A 13,433-nucleotide genomic window follows, 5' to 3' on the forward strand; every position below is an offset into this window, starting at 1 on the left:
GGGAATATAATGTGGGGAAGACAATGAAAGGAGGACATGAGTTGTTGGGGTTACTAATGGAGGTTATTTAAGGGTCGGGCCAAGTTATGGGCGTCCATAGTTGGGTGGATTGGTGAGTGGTTTCCACAGTTTTGGCGTGTTTTTTTCTATTTGGGAGTTTGTGATGGAAAATGCATTTTTCACATCTTTTGAGCTTATTAGTAGTTGTTGTATTTACAATTTTATTTAGAGCAAATTGCACTAGCACCCCAAAATGGAGGCTTTAAAGCACTGACACCCCATTTTATGTTTAAAAAACACCAACACCCCATTCGTTAAACACACTAGCCCATTATGTTAGTAAAACTATTAACCCACAATTTATTTTTTTAATTCAAAAAATGCCTTTACCAACACATAAAACCCTAAATCCCAATTTGTTCTCTCTCCTCTGCTTCACCGTCTCCACCTTCATCCGGCAACGTCATTTTGATGCATCCACAACACCACAATATTGACCCAAGAAACAAGCTCGAATTTTGATTTCAGAGTTGATCTTCCAAATCCAACAACCCTTCCAAATCCAACAACCCTTTAATCGTGGTTGGGTTGATTTGATCCTTCAGATACAACAATGGGGATGATGAAGTACAACGCTTCTCCAAGCCATCCAATTTGTTCAAGCAGTGATCGACCACCAAATAAAAAGGTAATCATCCCCTGCTGCTGTTAAAGTTTAAACAAAACCCTTTGTTCTTTCCTTTCTGATTCATTCCTTTGTTTTTTTTTTTCTGATCAAACCTTATAATTTGAATGGTTTTGTTGATTTTGAATGGTTGTAAGGGAACCCTTGTTCACCTCTAATCCGTTACGTTGTAGACGTGCAATTATAAAACCTGGAACATCAATTATTCAAACCTTCTGTTAAAGAAGGTGATATCCTTTCTGGTAATTGTTATAATTTGAAGTGGAGACGGTGAAGCAGAGGAGAGCCGAGTGAGGAGAGAGAACAAATTGGGGTTTAGGGTTTAAGTGTTGGCAAGGGCATTTTTGGAATTAAAAAAAAACTGTGGGTTAATGGTTTTACTAACAGAATGGACTAGTGTGTTTAATAAATGGGGTGTTTGTATTTTTTTAAACATAAAATGGGGTGCCAGTGCTTTAAAGCCTCCATTTTGGGGTGCCAGTGCAATTTGCTCTTTTATTTATAAGGTTTTATTGGGATTGAACCATACATTTATCCCATACCTTAGCCCTATCTATAGCATGTATGACAGTTTGGTCGAATTCCGCTCCTTGGTTTCGGATGTTTTTATTCGAACCTTGTGTTTTCATGCTTCTATCTTTTTATTTTCCTCTTTTTGGTGTGTTTTTGTATTTATGTACAGTTAATGAAAGAAAGTTTGTCTTCTTACCAATAAAATTGGCAAGATTTTGAACTTTTTGAGTTCAGGTTGTACACTTGTATAGTGTACTTTTTTTTTTTTGGTTGCCAACCCCGGTTTCCAAGGCTTTGCCCTGACTAATCCGGCGTTCGACCCGGGTCGCACACCTGGCTGTGGTGGGTGAGTCTCCTAGCGGGGACTTTTTGCATCCACAAGGTTTCGATACCATGACCTTGCTTAAGCGGACTAAGCTACTTACCACTTGGACCAACCCCCATTGGTTGTATAGTGTACTTTTATCAAGTCCATTTCTAACACGGTTAAATTTCCATCTAGTTAATTTATAGGAACCTCTGATTGTATGGTGGTAGAAATTAAGGTAGTGTTATAAATTGCCTATAAGAGATTATCGGTTTAACTTTCCTAATGATATATTTAAATTATATATAACAGCTATTGTAGATATAGTTGAAGTACACCTAAGTTGCTTCCGGTGAACTATAAATCAAAAAATTATAAATAAATTAAATTAAATTAAATTAAAAGAAGTAATTAGTCAAGATTGGTTAATGATCGGATTAGATCATTTCATTGTGTAGCGTTTGTATCCTTTATCTAGACAGGTAGATGTATGTGTCTCGGCACAACTTTTTACCATATGTATAGGCGGGGGACTTGTGTATGGTCCATTTTACCCGTGCTCAGATGCTTATCCTCCTTCCTACATATGTGATAAATGAATGTCAGTAAAACACAATTCTCTATGGATAAAAGACTCGGACTTTATCTTTTTAGTACTCAAAGACGTGTAAAGAAACAATATTGATCAACCTAAATATATGATAAAAGAATGTGAGGAAAACACAACTCTCTACGAATAAAAGACTCCAACTTTATTTTTTTAGTACTCAATGATACGTAATGAAACAATATTGATGAATGTAAAATAATGAAAATAACAATGATGATGAAAATAAAAATGATTAAATAATAATGAGTGCTTTTCCTTTAACATTAGCCATGATCACATTTCTTAAGTCTATGATCTCACATTAATCACCAATCCTCGGCTAATTCTCTAGCTCTATTTGTGAAAATGATTAATGCATCTTCTTGGTCCAACCAAATCTCTTCTCAATTAATCAATCTTTTCAAGAATTCAAAGAAACCTTTATTGTATTAGATTACTATAATGTGTTGGTTGCAACGATTTACCCCCAAAAAAAAAAAAGTTTAGTTGCAAGGGGAATGAATGATAGAAGTGAATGAACGTAACTGAAAAATTGTACAGTGTTTCTGCTGGGAGAATCTCCCCACATTTGTTTATTTAAATGAAGTTTGTCTGTGTTTAGCCAAAAAAAATTTAGTTGCAAGGAACTGAGAAACAAAAGTATTCCATTGTAAATGCCATGATTATGGTGGTCCATGATCAAGACTCATAGAGCAAAGTATTTTTATTGAAAAAATATATATAAATATATAATACCTTGTCAATAGATCTACATTTTACGTAAGATATTGACGTCTACGTTGCAAACATGTACATTCATGTCGACTTGCTCATCATGCACGAATACATGGATAGTTTCATCCTTTGACATTTGTAATTTCGAGCTTGCTAGCTGCAAAGTGAAAGCATGAATTGACATATTTTTAGCTACCAACTTTTTTATAAGTAGATTAAAATTATATTTTCATTTAAAATTAGGGTTTTGGATAAAAGTTTTCGTAACGTTATTCTGACGATTGATTAAGAGATCTCTATTTTGTTATTTTTCTATACAGTGGAAAGTTCTTCTCCTCACCTCTTAGACGTAACATGCCACATTGATGTGTGTATGAATAAACCATATTAAATCTTTGAGTTCTTGAAGTCGTTTTCTCAAGTAGTCATGAAAGGTTTGAAAATACAAAAATGACTCATCAGTGAACCCTTTAATAGACTAATTGCCAACTTTCCACGTTAATGCATTTATGATTTCAGCATAAGTAGGAAAAGTCCTATATTCCAAGGAGTATCAACGTGGCTGCAAATATCTTGTCAAGGAAGGCTGTAGCGCATGGAACAACGGCTATTTGACCAAATTTCACGTCAATGCAGGGTTGGTAGAATGATAAAAATCTATATTTCTTAATGGAGAAGTCATGGGTTTGACTCTTGCAGATGGTAAAGCTCCCCTGAAAATGTAATCGAGGTACGCGCTAGCTGATTCGAATGAACCTTAGATACCAAAAATAAATAAATAAATAAATTACACCCCATGGATTATTCATGTGTAACAGGGACAATTCCGAACTGATCCTCACCTCGTTTGGGAGCGGCAATCGAGTCCGGAATGGACTCACTTGGACAAACACGTTGGAACCCCGAATTGGATTATTATTATTTTTTCCTCAAGGCCGGGGCCCCCGGGGTGAAACCCGTTAGGGAGTAGTCGTGCTCCCCCGACGGTGTTCTCCCCAGGACCACACAAATATGTGGGGGCCCACAGTGTGAAAAACACTTTTTGAAAAAAATTAAAAAAAAAAACTTCAAATTTTCACCTGTGGGCTCCACATGTTTGTGTGGTTGGGAAGCCTTCGGAAGCAGTCTGTGCTCTCCTGACGGGGTGAGGATCCGGACTCTAAATATTGGGCCTAATGAGTGAGAAGATTTGAAATCGTTTATAAAATTGAGTAGTGCCTCCAAAGCATAGAAATCCCTTAATCATTGAGGATATTGTGTGCTCTTTACTCCAACAAGTCTCATCTCCATAATCAAACTTTTTGAGAATTCAAATCACAAACCAAACTTCATATTTTGTATTCATTTCCCTCAACCTCCTCATAAACATTGCAACCCAAAGCACACACTTAGTTCAAGTTCACACTGAAATGGCAAAAAATCCTTTGTTATTCTGTTTGGTTAAAGCAAGGATAGCTTTTATCTCCACTTAAAGGGTTATCTGATAATGATCTTAGAGAGCCCTGTTTTTTTACTTTGTGGATCCAATTGGGAACATTTTCGGAACGAGTTTCATTGCCAATAAAAATGATCTCTTAGCACAAAAAATGTAAATGATGATTTTAGTAAGATATGATCTCCCAAAATGAAAACGTTATTGATAGACAACAGTCTCCGTTTATTTCTCATCATTTCTTTGAAGGTCGGCCATTAACTCCTCTAATTCTTTCAATTTCAAGTAGATCACTTCTAAGTTTCAATTTTGTAAAAAATTGGATCAAGCCAAGGTAATGAATTCAGAACCCATATGATTTAATTAGCACAATTTTTGAACCCTAATACTAGAGAAATCTAGGGCTACAACAGGGTCGGGCTGGGCTAGGCTTTTGTAATCCCAAGCCGGCTCTATATATTATAATCTAAGCTCATTCCCCCCCAACCCTAATTCAGAGCCAATGATTATTGTTCCTGACCCTAAGCCTTATAGGGCCAAGCCAAATCCATTCCTGCCTTGATTGACCATGACTCTAGCCTAATTGGCCCTATACTTGCGTCCCTCTATATCATTCACCGTTCGTTGCTCAGGGGGGGGGGGAACACCAGCAAAAGGGCAAATTAGTCCCTAGCCTTGGCCCTAACCTTGGCTCTGGCCCTAATTGGCCCTATACTTGGCTCTGTTCCGAATTCGTTGAGATTAAGCATTAGTGCTAGGATTAGGCTAGAATCAAAGACAAAATCAGATAGGGGAATAAGCCTAGCGGACCAAAGAGTAATCTCAAGCCCGCCCATGGCCCTAGTCAAGGCTAAAATATTTTGGCCTTAACCCACCTTTAGTGCCAAAATCTTGAGCCCAAACCCTATTCAGGCTCAAAGAGGGCTTAAGGCACGTCAGGCCAAACTTGCACCCCTAGATGAATGATGTTTTGAACTTTTCAAATCAAAATTGAAGCAATTAAAAAACGGTTATAATTAGACGGTTTGATTGTATCTTGTTAAAACAAGTTGAGTGTGTATCACTGGGAGACGCAAGGCGACCCATTCTGAATCTTCATTTATCTTAATCGTCAAAAGTAAAATAAGCAAGATTCTCCTCAAGGAATATCAGCTTTTTCAGTACCCAAAACTCGTAGAACTCTCTGCTTCAGGAATATTTCTTTTTCTGCTGTTCTGGGGATTTCTTGGCAATGGTTCTCCTGGGAACCTAGAAGCGATTATTGTTGGGAACTTCAAAACTAAGCTGATCAAGGAAACGAAAGTCTGGGTTGTGGGTACCCCCAAATGATGTTGAATTTCAGAGAGATACATACATGCTAATGGGATGGAAAGATGCTATTGCTACCCAGATATTTAATATTTTCCATCTTTGCCAACAAAAACAAAAACAATCCAGTCCCTGCTTAGGAGTTAGGAGAGTTGAGATTCCTGCTGCAAGTATTCTTGAATTCAGTAGTACTTGGCGTGTTTAATGCCAGAGCACTCAGATGGACAGGAGAATCAGCTTTTCAAAAGCTATTTGGCATTCTTGAATCTGGGAAATTGAACCAAAGTTAAGGCCTTCACTAAAAGTTGACAAAATTGATCTTTCCCATATAGTATAGTGATTTAATTTAGGATATTTCAGCAAAACCATTTCAGTTTGCGTTAATGACACTAAATATCAACATGAATAGTACCTAGATTATCATCTTCATATTGAGTTCTTCCACTGGCATCAACAGCTTCGAATCCTATTCCCCATTTCAATCAAACCTATCTGTCTAAAATAATAATCATATTTGGGAATATGGGAAAGGGAAATGGCATAGATAAGCATACCAATGAAATGCCACAGAAAGGTATTTTAGCAAAACAATTTCATTGTGGAGAGAGAGTTAGTCCATTTCCCAAGACTGCTTAGAGAAAATTTTCCCTTCATATATTTTGGCGCTCAGCGTCTGCGTCTCTGTCTCTGTGTCCCCCATGGATTTAGTCATCAATAGAAGAAAACCAAGTGACAACAAAGTTATAAATAATTCAGTTGAAGAAATGGATTATAAATGAAAAGGTTGAATCTACTCCCTAATTGTGATTTCCATATCTATGTCAAGGGAAAATGTAGTCCACATCCTTGATCATCATCTTGGCTAACTATGCTCTCATCTATGAATAACCAAGGATGATAAAAGAAAAACCACTCAAATACACTTTATAGCACAGGAACAGTTAAGCCATGAGGAAATCTATTCCTGAAGTTTGGTCTTGTTACTCTTGTACTATTTGGAATTCTTGTCTTCATCATAGGCATTCAATTTTTCGGGAGGAGATTCATTTGTGGCAAAGTTCCTACTCAGAATCAATGAAAAACAAAGAAAATATTTAGCAATATGACCTTTGTTTTGAGGCTGCTGGATCACAAAACCTTTTTTTTTCCTGAAATGTTCACACCCAAGGCAATATGGTCTAGGTTCTCTCATATATTTCATGCAAACTGGAAAATTCAAAACATGGTGCATGATTCCTTCACATGGTGGAAATAAAAGACCAAATCAGTGTCTCCTATACAACACGGCTGTCTGGTTTCATTGTTATCCAGGTAAAATGAGGGGAGAAAGTACACTGGTGATTTCTTTCCAATTCAGTAGTAAAATAAATCCCAGATCAGAGCAAAGAAATGCAGATGCTGATATAGGAAAATAGATCTACCTCTGCATCCTCATAGTCCTTGGTGCATTTTGGAAGTTTAATGGTACAAACCAATGGAAGCTGCGAAGAAAAAAAATCAGATGAAGCCGGCTATTATTTGGGAAATTCTGGACGAGCAAGTGTAGGAAGTGTTCCCAGGGATCATATGGGTCAAATGATTGCAAGCTACAGCAATTACCTTGGTAATGCTATAAATTACAACACACAAATAACTAGTATCACTCTAGCTTCCCAAAGCTAAAGAGCTAAAATTGGCAAACTATAGGTTGACCATAATTCAACCTTGGCAAAAGTTTTATTGCCATGGTATGTTCAGTAAGGTTGGAACAAGCTCAAGCCAGTTCTTTACATGGAAGGGGACCCAGTTGTACAGCTGATTTCTTGGAAAAGACTGGCAAATTTAAATATTCCAACTCATGTAAAGGAAGATCTACTCTTGGATCAATTAGTAGACCTAGATTTGTAGGCTTCCCGTATTTGGAATCAAGGCATTGCCAAAGGTAGGACTTTATATCCATATTCTTTTTGTACTAGGTAGGGTATGCCCTTTTTCTTTGTTTTGTAATTGTTATACACATTTTTCAATATCACCTGACTTTCTAGCTAGAAAAGAAAAGGAAATATATGAGAAGCATGTAAGAATTCCTTTTCCCCACTAAATAACACATTAAGCTTGGTCTGAAATCTCAGCAATTCCCTGAGATGAATGAATCCAATATCAATAGATAAATGTTGATCATTTGGATGAACTGGTAGAATACATGGGTAACTAAGGAGTATGAGCAGCAAATAAAATGAAAAACTAAATCCTTACACCCATTATAATGGCCAAGATTAGGGGTTAATGAAGCAAACAAAATTAGCACTAATCATCCTAGATAACCTTAACCCAAGAGTTCAACTATTTAACTAGTTCTTCAGCAGCAACAATAATTGATGGTGAACTAGTGAAGCCATTCATGACAAAAGAAGATGGAACAGAAACAGGAGAACCATAAGAGGTTTCAGTAAGAAATAAGATGATTTTCTAACATATTTCAAGATCCCTGATTAAGTACAGCCAGCCAAGAAGATATATCAGGCACAAAATTCTTCCAAATACCAGCATGCGACTCCCAAACTTGCTCAATTGGCAAGGATTGTAATGGAGTGTGATTCTTACATTATCAGCATAAATTATCTTACAATGTAAATTAGACCTTGGAATCCATGAAATATGCTAGTATCACCTGTATCCCAAAAAATAAGATTTCAAAGGGCAGAAATATGCACCTTATATGAAAGAACAGGACTCGGAGTATCATACCCTAACCCACAGCAGAGCATCCAGAAGAATCCACAAATAAACTACCGGATTCCAATCTTTTAACTTCAATTGTCTAATCTCTGGAAAACCACAGCTGATCAAATCAAGAGTTATATGAGTCCACCTGAAGTCCTTTATGACCGTTCACATATTCCAAACGAAATCTCTCACAACAAGGCTTTAATGAAATCAAGATTAAGTGTATCCCGGATAATTAGGAACAACCCAAGAAAGAGAACAGCCATAATCCCCGAAGACATAATTCCTTGTTCTAATGCCTGAGGAAGCTTTCTGCCACCTCTAGCTGCCTCTATGAGGATCAAAGCCAAGGAACCACCATCTAAAGCAGGCAAGGGAAGAAGGTTTATGATAGCAAGATTAAGGTTGAGCAGAGCAGCAAATTGGTAAAGCCCATCAATATTCGACCTTGCAACTTCTGCTCCAACAGCTATAATAGCAACAGGCCCTGAAACCTTCCCAGCTGACTGTGAAAAATTGAAAAATGTCTGCTTGATGCTGTCGAAAACGTTGTAGCTGAGACCCCAAAATTCCTTTCCACTGAGGTCCAAAGCCTCTGGGAAATTCTTCGGCCTAACCTTGGATATCTTAAGATTAGGAGATAACTGAACACCAATCTTCCCTGTTCCATCCGAGCTTGCATCTGGAGTAACCCCAACTTCCAAAGCCTGCTTTCCTCTTTCAATTTTAAGAGACACATTCCTTCTGGGACTTTTCTTAACGATATCAACAACCTGAGAAACAGAAGTGGATGATCTAGGCAATATAATCCCGTTAACAGAAAGAATAACATCACCAGGAAGCAATCCATCTCGAGAAGCAGCTGAATAGGCTCGAACCTCCGGCACAATCACCCCAGGTAAGAATTCTTGAACAGGTAATCCAATCGATAAGACTTGGAAAAAGACGATGGCATAAGCAAAGATTACATTGGCAATTACTCCAGCCGAAACTACAATAACCCTATCCAGGATGGGTCTGTTCTTGAGCAAATTCTCGTCGTCGACGGGTATATCACTATCAGGATCATTATCCGGAAAACCCACAAACCCCCCAAGAGGAAATGCTCTGATGGAGTATTCTACATTCTTTGAATTGAATTTAGCAAGAATTGGGCCAAACCCAATTGCGAATTTACTTACATGAATTCCTTGGAGATAAGCAGCGAGGAAGTGTCCACTCTCATGAACGATAACGATGGCTGCCAGCACTGCTGCCGCCTCTACAACAGATTGAGCACTTTCTAAACTTTCTAATTCGAACCCAGGAAACGCCCAAACACGACAAGAGTTCCTCTTCTCCCATGGGTATCTTGTATTCTCACGAGAAAACTGGTGGAAAGGAAAAGAAAACGAAGAACACAGAGAAGTAGAAGAAGAAATAAGCGAACTCGTCAGCTGGGTTCTAGGTTTCAGCGGGTTTGTGGAAATGGGTGCCTTCGAATTCAGGAAAGAGTAGGCAGACGAAGCTGGAGGAGAGACTGAGAGGTTTATAATCATTGTTTTGAGATCTAAGAGCTTTTTTCAGAGGAAAGTGTATGAAGCTAAAAAGCTTGTGAAAGATGTGAAAGAAATATGAGATAAGATCATCGAAAAGGGTGTGCGGAGAACCTCTGAGCTTAGAGCAGCAAAGAAATATAGTTTTGGATAACACAATTGCTCTGTGGAGGGGAAGCGAGCAATGTTTGAACCAAATTTGCTTCGTGTCTGCTGTCTGTATCGGCGATTTGTTCGGTCTGAAACGTAACAGCAACGCGTAAACATTTTCATCTTCGTCATCAGCTAAAAGGGGGCAAACCAAGCTTAAGGCTCAACCCCAACTTTTCTTCTTCAGTCTTTTTTCCCTGTTTTGCCAAGGAGATCAGGGATACAAATATCTCTGAATCGATCATTTCGCTAACGTGTCTGTATCTCTGCATCATCTTTCAGCCCACCTAGCCCATTGTGCTGCAACTGTCGAATGGGCTACGCAGCCCACCTGGCCCAGATTGCAGTTGGCACTACTTTTCACCCCCACCTGGGAGTCTGGGACATATGGTGTTGCACTAGTTGAATGGGCTACACAGCCTATTGCGTTTTCCTTTCATCACACGTCTAAAGGGTTTCACTCTGTCAATCAACACTTAAGGCTTCGTTTGTTTGCTGGAATAAAGGTGAGGTGGGAAAAAATTTGGAAAAGCAAATTTTTTCATTAAATTCCAAAGGTATGGTTTATTTGATTCATGGGGTGGGAAAGCTAGAGAGGAGGAAGCTATTACAAAAGAATAGAAGAAAACCCTATCGCCACTCTGAAGAAAACGCTCTAAAGAAACCAAATCTCGCCGCCGCTCTTTGAGGTGGAGGTGGTTTTTTATTTTTATTTTTTTTTCACTCCCGTTTCTGCTCCCTCACCTATTCTCTCCCTCTCTCCGCCTCTCTTTTTGTTTTCTTCTGGTTTTTTATTTTTATATTTTTCACTCCTGTTTCTGCTCCCTCACCTACTCTCTCCCTCTCTCCACCTCTCTCCACCTCTCTCCAGTGAAGTTCCTGTTTAAAAGAAGAAGAAAAAAATCTCTCAGTTTCTCATTCTCTCTGTCTCTCTCTGTTTCCTCTTTTCCCCCAATCGGTGGAAGGTCAAGTTATTAGAGAAAAGAAAGAAGAAAAAAAATCCAGGTAGATGCGAGATCTGGTAGTGCATTCTGCAGGTTTGAAGGTTTTATGTTGGAGTTGGAAGTATCTCCCGTGGATCTGGAAGCTTTGCTGCTGTGAGAGTCTCGTGTTGCTAGTCACGGTCAGTGTGTCTTCGCTGTAGCTATTGTTTCCACTCTTGTGGCGTGTTATCTCTCCGCCCTTGTGGCGTGTCTATGTCCGACTTTGTGGCGTGTCGCCTCTTTGGGCGTTTGTGAGGAAGGATACGATACGTATGTCGTATTCCTTGTGCTTAATTGTTGTTGTAGTTGCTACAACCATTATTCTAAAAGCTTGGGTTCCATTCCTTAGCCAGGATGACCTTGTCTGTTGCATGTATGACATTTGGTCAATTTCCATTCATTTGTTCGGATCAAACCTTGTGTTTTCATGCATTTATATATCTTTTGTATTTCTTTCTTTCATTTGATGTGTCTGTATTTCCTTTCAAGTTCATGAATGAAGTTTTTCAGTTTCATACAAAAAAAAAAAGAGACAATGAAGCTTGTTTAGTGAGATGGCATACCAACTTTTTTCATCCTATGCCTTTTCAAAACCCCACAAAATATGTAGGATTTTGTGAAAAAAATGTGAAAAACTAAAAAATAAGACCCATATTTAACATTTTCTACAAAATCTCTTCATTTCCTTTTCTTTTCCCTCGCCCCATTACACATGGGGCCCATATTTTTTTTTCCCCACATGTCCTTTGCAAACAAACGCAGCCCAAAGGTAGGTCCCTCAGTCTGAATGTGTGGAGGACAAGGGCTGCGACAAAGCTATTTAGGATGGGGGAGCCATGATGCCCCTAGGTTTTGAAATTTCCCTATACCCTTCCCAATCTTTTGAAATTTTCTCTTTGCTCTTTTTTCATTTGTGAAATATCCACATTTGGCCCCCCATTTTTTGAAACTTTCGCTTTCCTGTTCGGACTTTTTAAAATTCCTCCTTAGGTGTCTCATTCATTGTGTCAATAATTGATCTCTTGATCTCGGAGAAAAATTTTAGTACTAAAGACAATGGGTAGGAAAGTCACTGTGTTAATTTTGAGTGAAACATCAGTATTTGATCCTCGTTCATGTTATATCGTATATGTTGGTTCTGCCCATTATGGTGGAGCTGTGAGGATAGTGCAACCCTCCAAATCACAGTCAGAAATAGTTTTTAAATGACCCACTGCATGTAATCTAAATTAAAGCATCTCTTCCACTGAGAAATCAATTTGAATTCCCGAATGAGACGAAAGGAGTAGGTTTGTTTGAAAAAGGATTCCCACTCCCTTTTCTGCCTTGTTTGTTTCTTTGTAGGGTAGAACCATTTGTATTTAGATTTAGATTTGATTTTGGATTTGGTAATAGTTGAGAAATTGTTTGGTTCATGGGGCCAGCATTTCAACATAGATTTGGTTCTAAGGTCCTGGAAGACAAAAGATTACTGGTCAACACATATTTGAATATTTCATGCATATTTTCACCACCAATACATTATTTTGCTCTCATAAATGCATCTTTTTTAATGCTAGTTTTGTGGAATAACCATATAATCACTTCACATAACCACACATTCTTGATAGAGTTGAGATCATTCATCTCGATGGGTAGAGGTTCATATTAAGGAGGTGGATCACCTCTGAATTATGACAAGATGAATTAGAAATAAAAAACCCAGTAGAATGCTCTGAAGAAATGCGAGAAGAACACATACCTTTACCTTGACAAATAAGAGGATCCGAAGTCTTCTTGGTGTAGCAAAATAAAATATTGAAAAATCATAAAATTCCATATAGTTGTTGGAAATAGAAGATCATAAGATAAGGTAATTAAAATTAGATATAGTCTGGGTAAGAAGGTTGATGTAGATTCTTATCAACATAAACAAAATCATGAATCAATAGGGACCCACGAAGATTTGATGATGAAATCACTGACGGCAAAAACCATAAAACCAAACCAAAAGCAACAAAGGAAACAAGAATATATGACTTGCACTAAATTGCATAAATAACTTAGAGTTTATAGTTTATAGGAATCTTATACAAGAGAAAGAAGAAAACAAAAGAAATAGGCTGGTTTCATGCATTAATATGATCTATATATTTGTCTCTCACGCCTCTTTCAATTCTTGAAAGTATTAAGAGAGCAGTACTACTGTTGCAGTGCTAGCTGCACCTAATTTCTCAGAGAGAGAGAGAGAAGAATTCAATGTGAACTTCTATCACAGAATAAATTAATTAATATCAGTTATGGCTGCCACTACACCACCTACCTTCTTCACCAATTACTACTCACTGCAACAATGCAAGATTCCTTCCTTTCTTTAATGTCACTTATCTTCTATTATTATCTCTTCATGCAAGAGCCATGTCGGATATATATCATGCCTTGTGCTTACACTCAATATATTGCACACCACAGAACAGTATTCTCTCTCTCTCTCTGTTGATCCTGACGCAT

At 38.0% G+C, this 13,433-nt stretch overlaps 1 protein-coding gene across 1 annotated transcript; it reads right to left on the minus strand.

Annotated features, from left to right (window-relative positions):
• Nucleotides 1–6,577: 6,577 nt before the first annotated feature.
• On the minus strand, nucleotides 6,578–10,105 carry LOC149004253 (putative membrane metalloprotease ARASP2, chloroplastic). Its single transcript, XM_089169389.1, has one exon. It carries the CDS (start codon nucleotides 9,811–9,813, stop codon nucleotides 8,464–8,466), a length of 1,350 nt encoding a protein of 449 aa, XP_089025515.1. The 5' UTR covers nucleotides 9,814–10,105; the 3' UTR covers nucleotides 6,578–8,463.
• Between the last annotated feature and the right edge of the window lie 3,328 nt (nucleotides 10,106–13,433).

Source organism: Hakea prostrata, chromosome 9 (assembly GCF_041222555.1).
Source record: "Hakea prostrata isolate BN-2017 chromosome 9, UWA_Hpros_2, whole genome shotgun sequence".
In the NCBI taxonomy this organism is placed as follows: Eukaryota; Viridiplantae; Streptophyta; class Magnoliopsida; order Proteales; family Proteaceae; genus Hakea; species Hakea prostrata.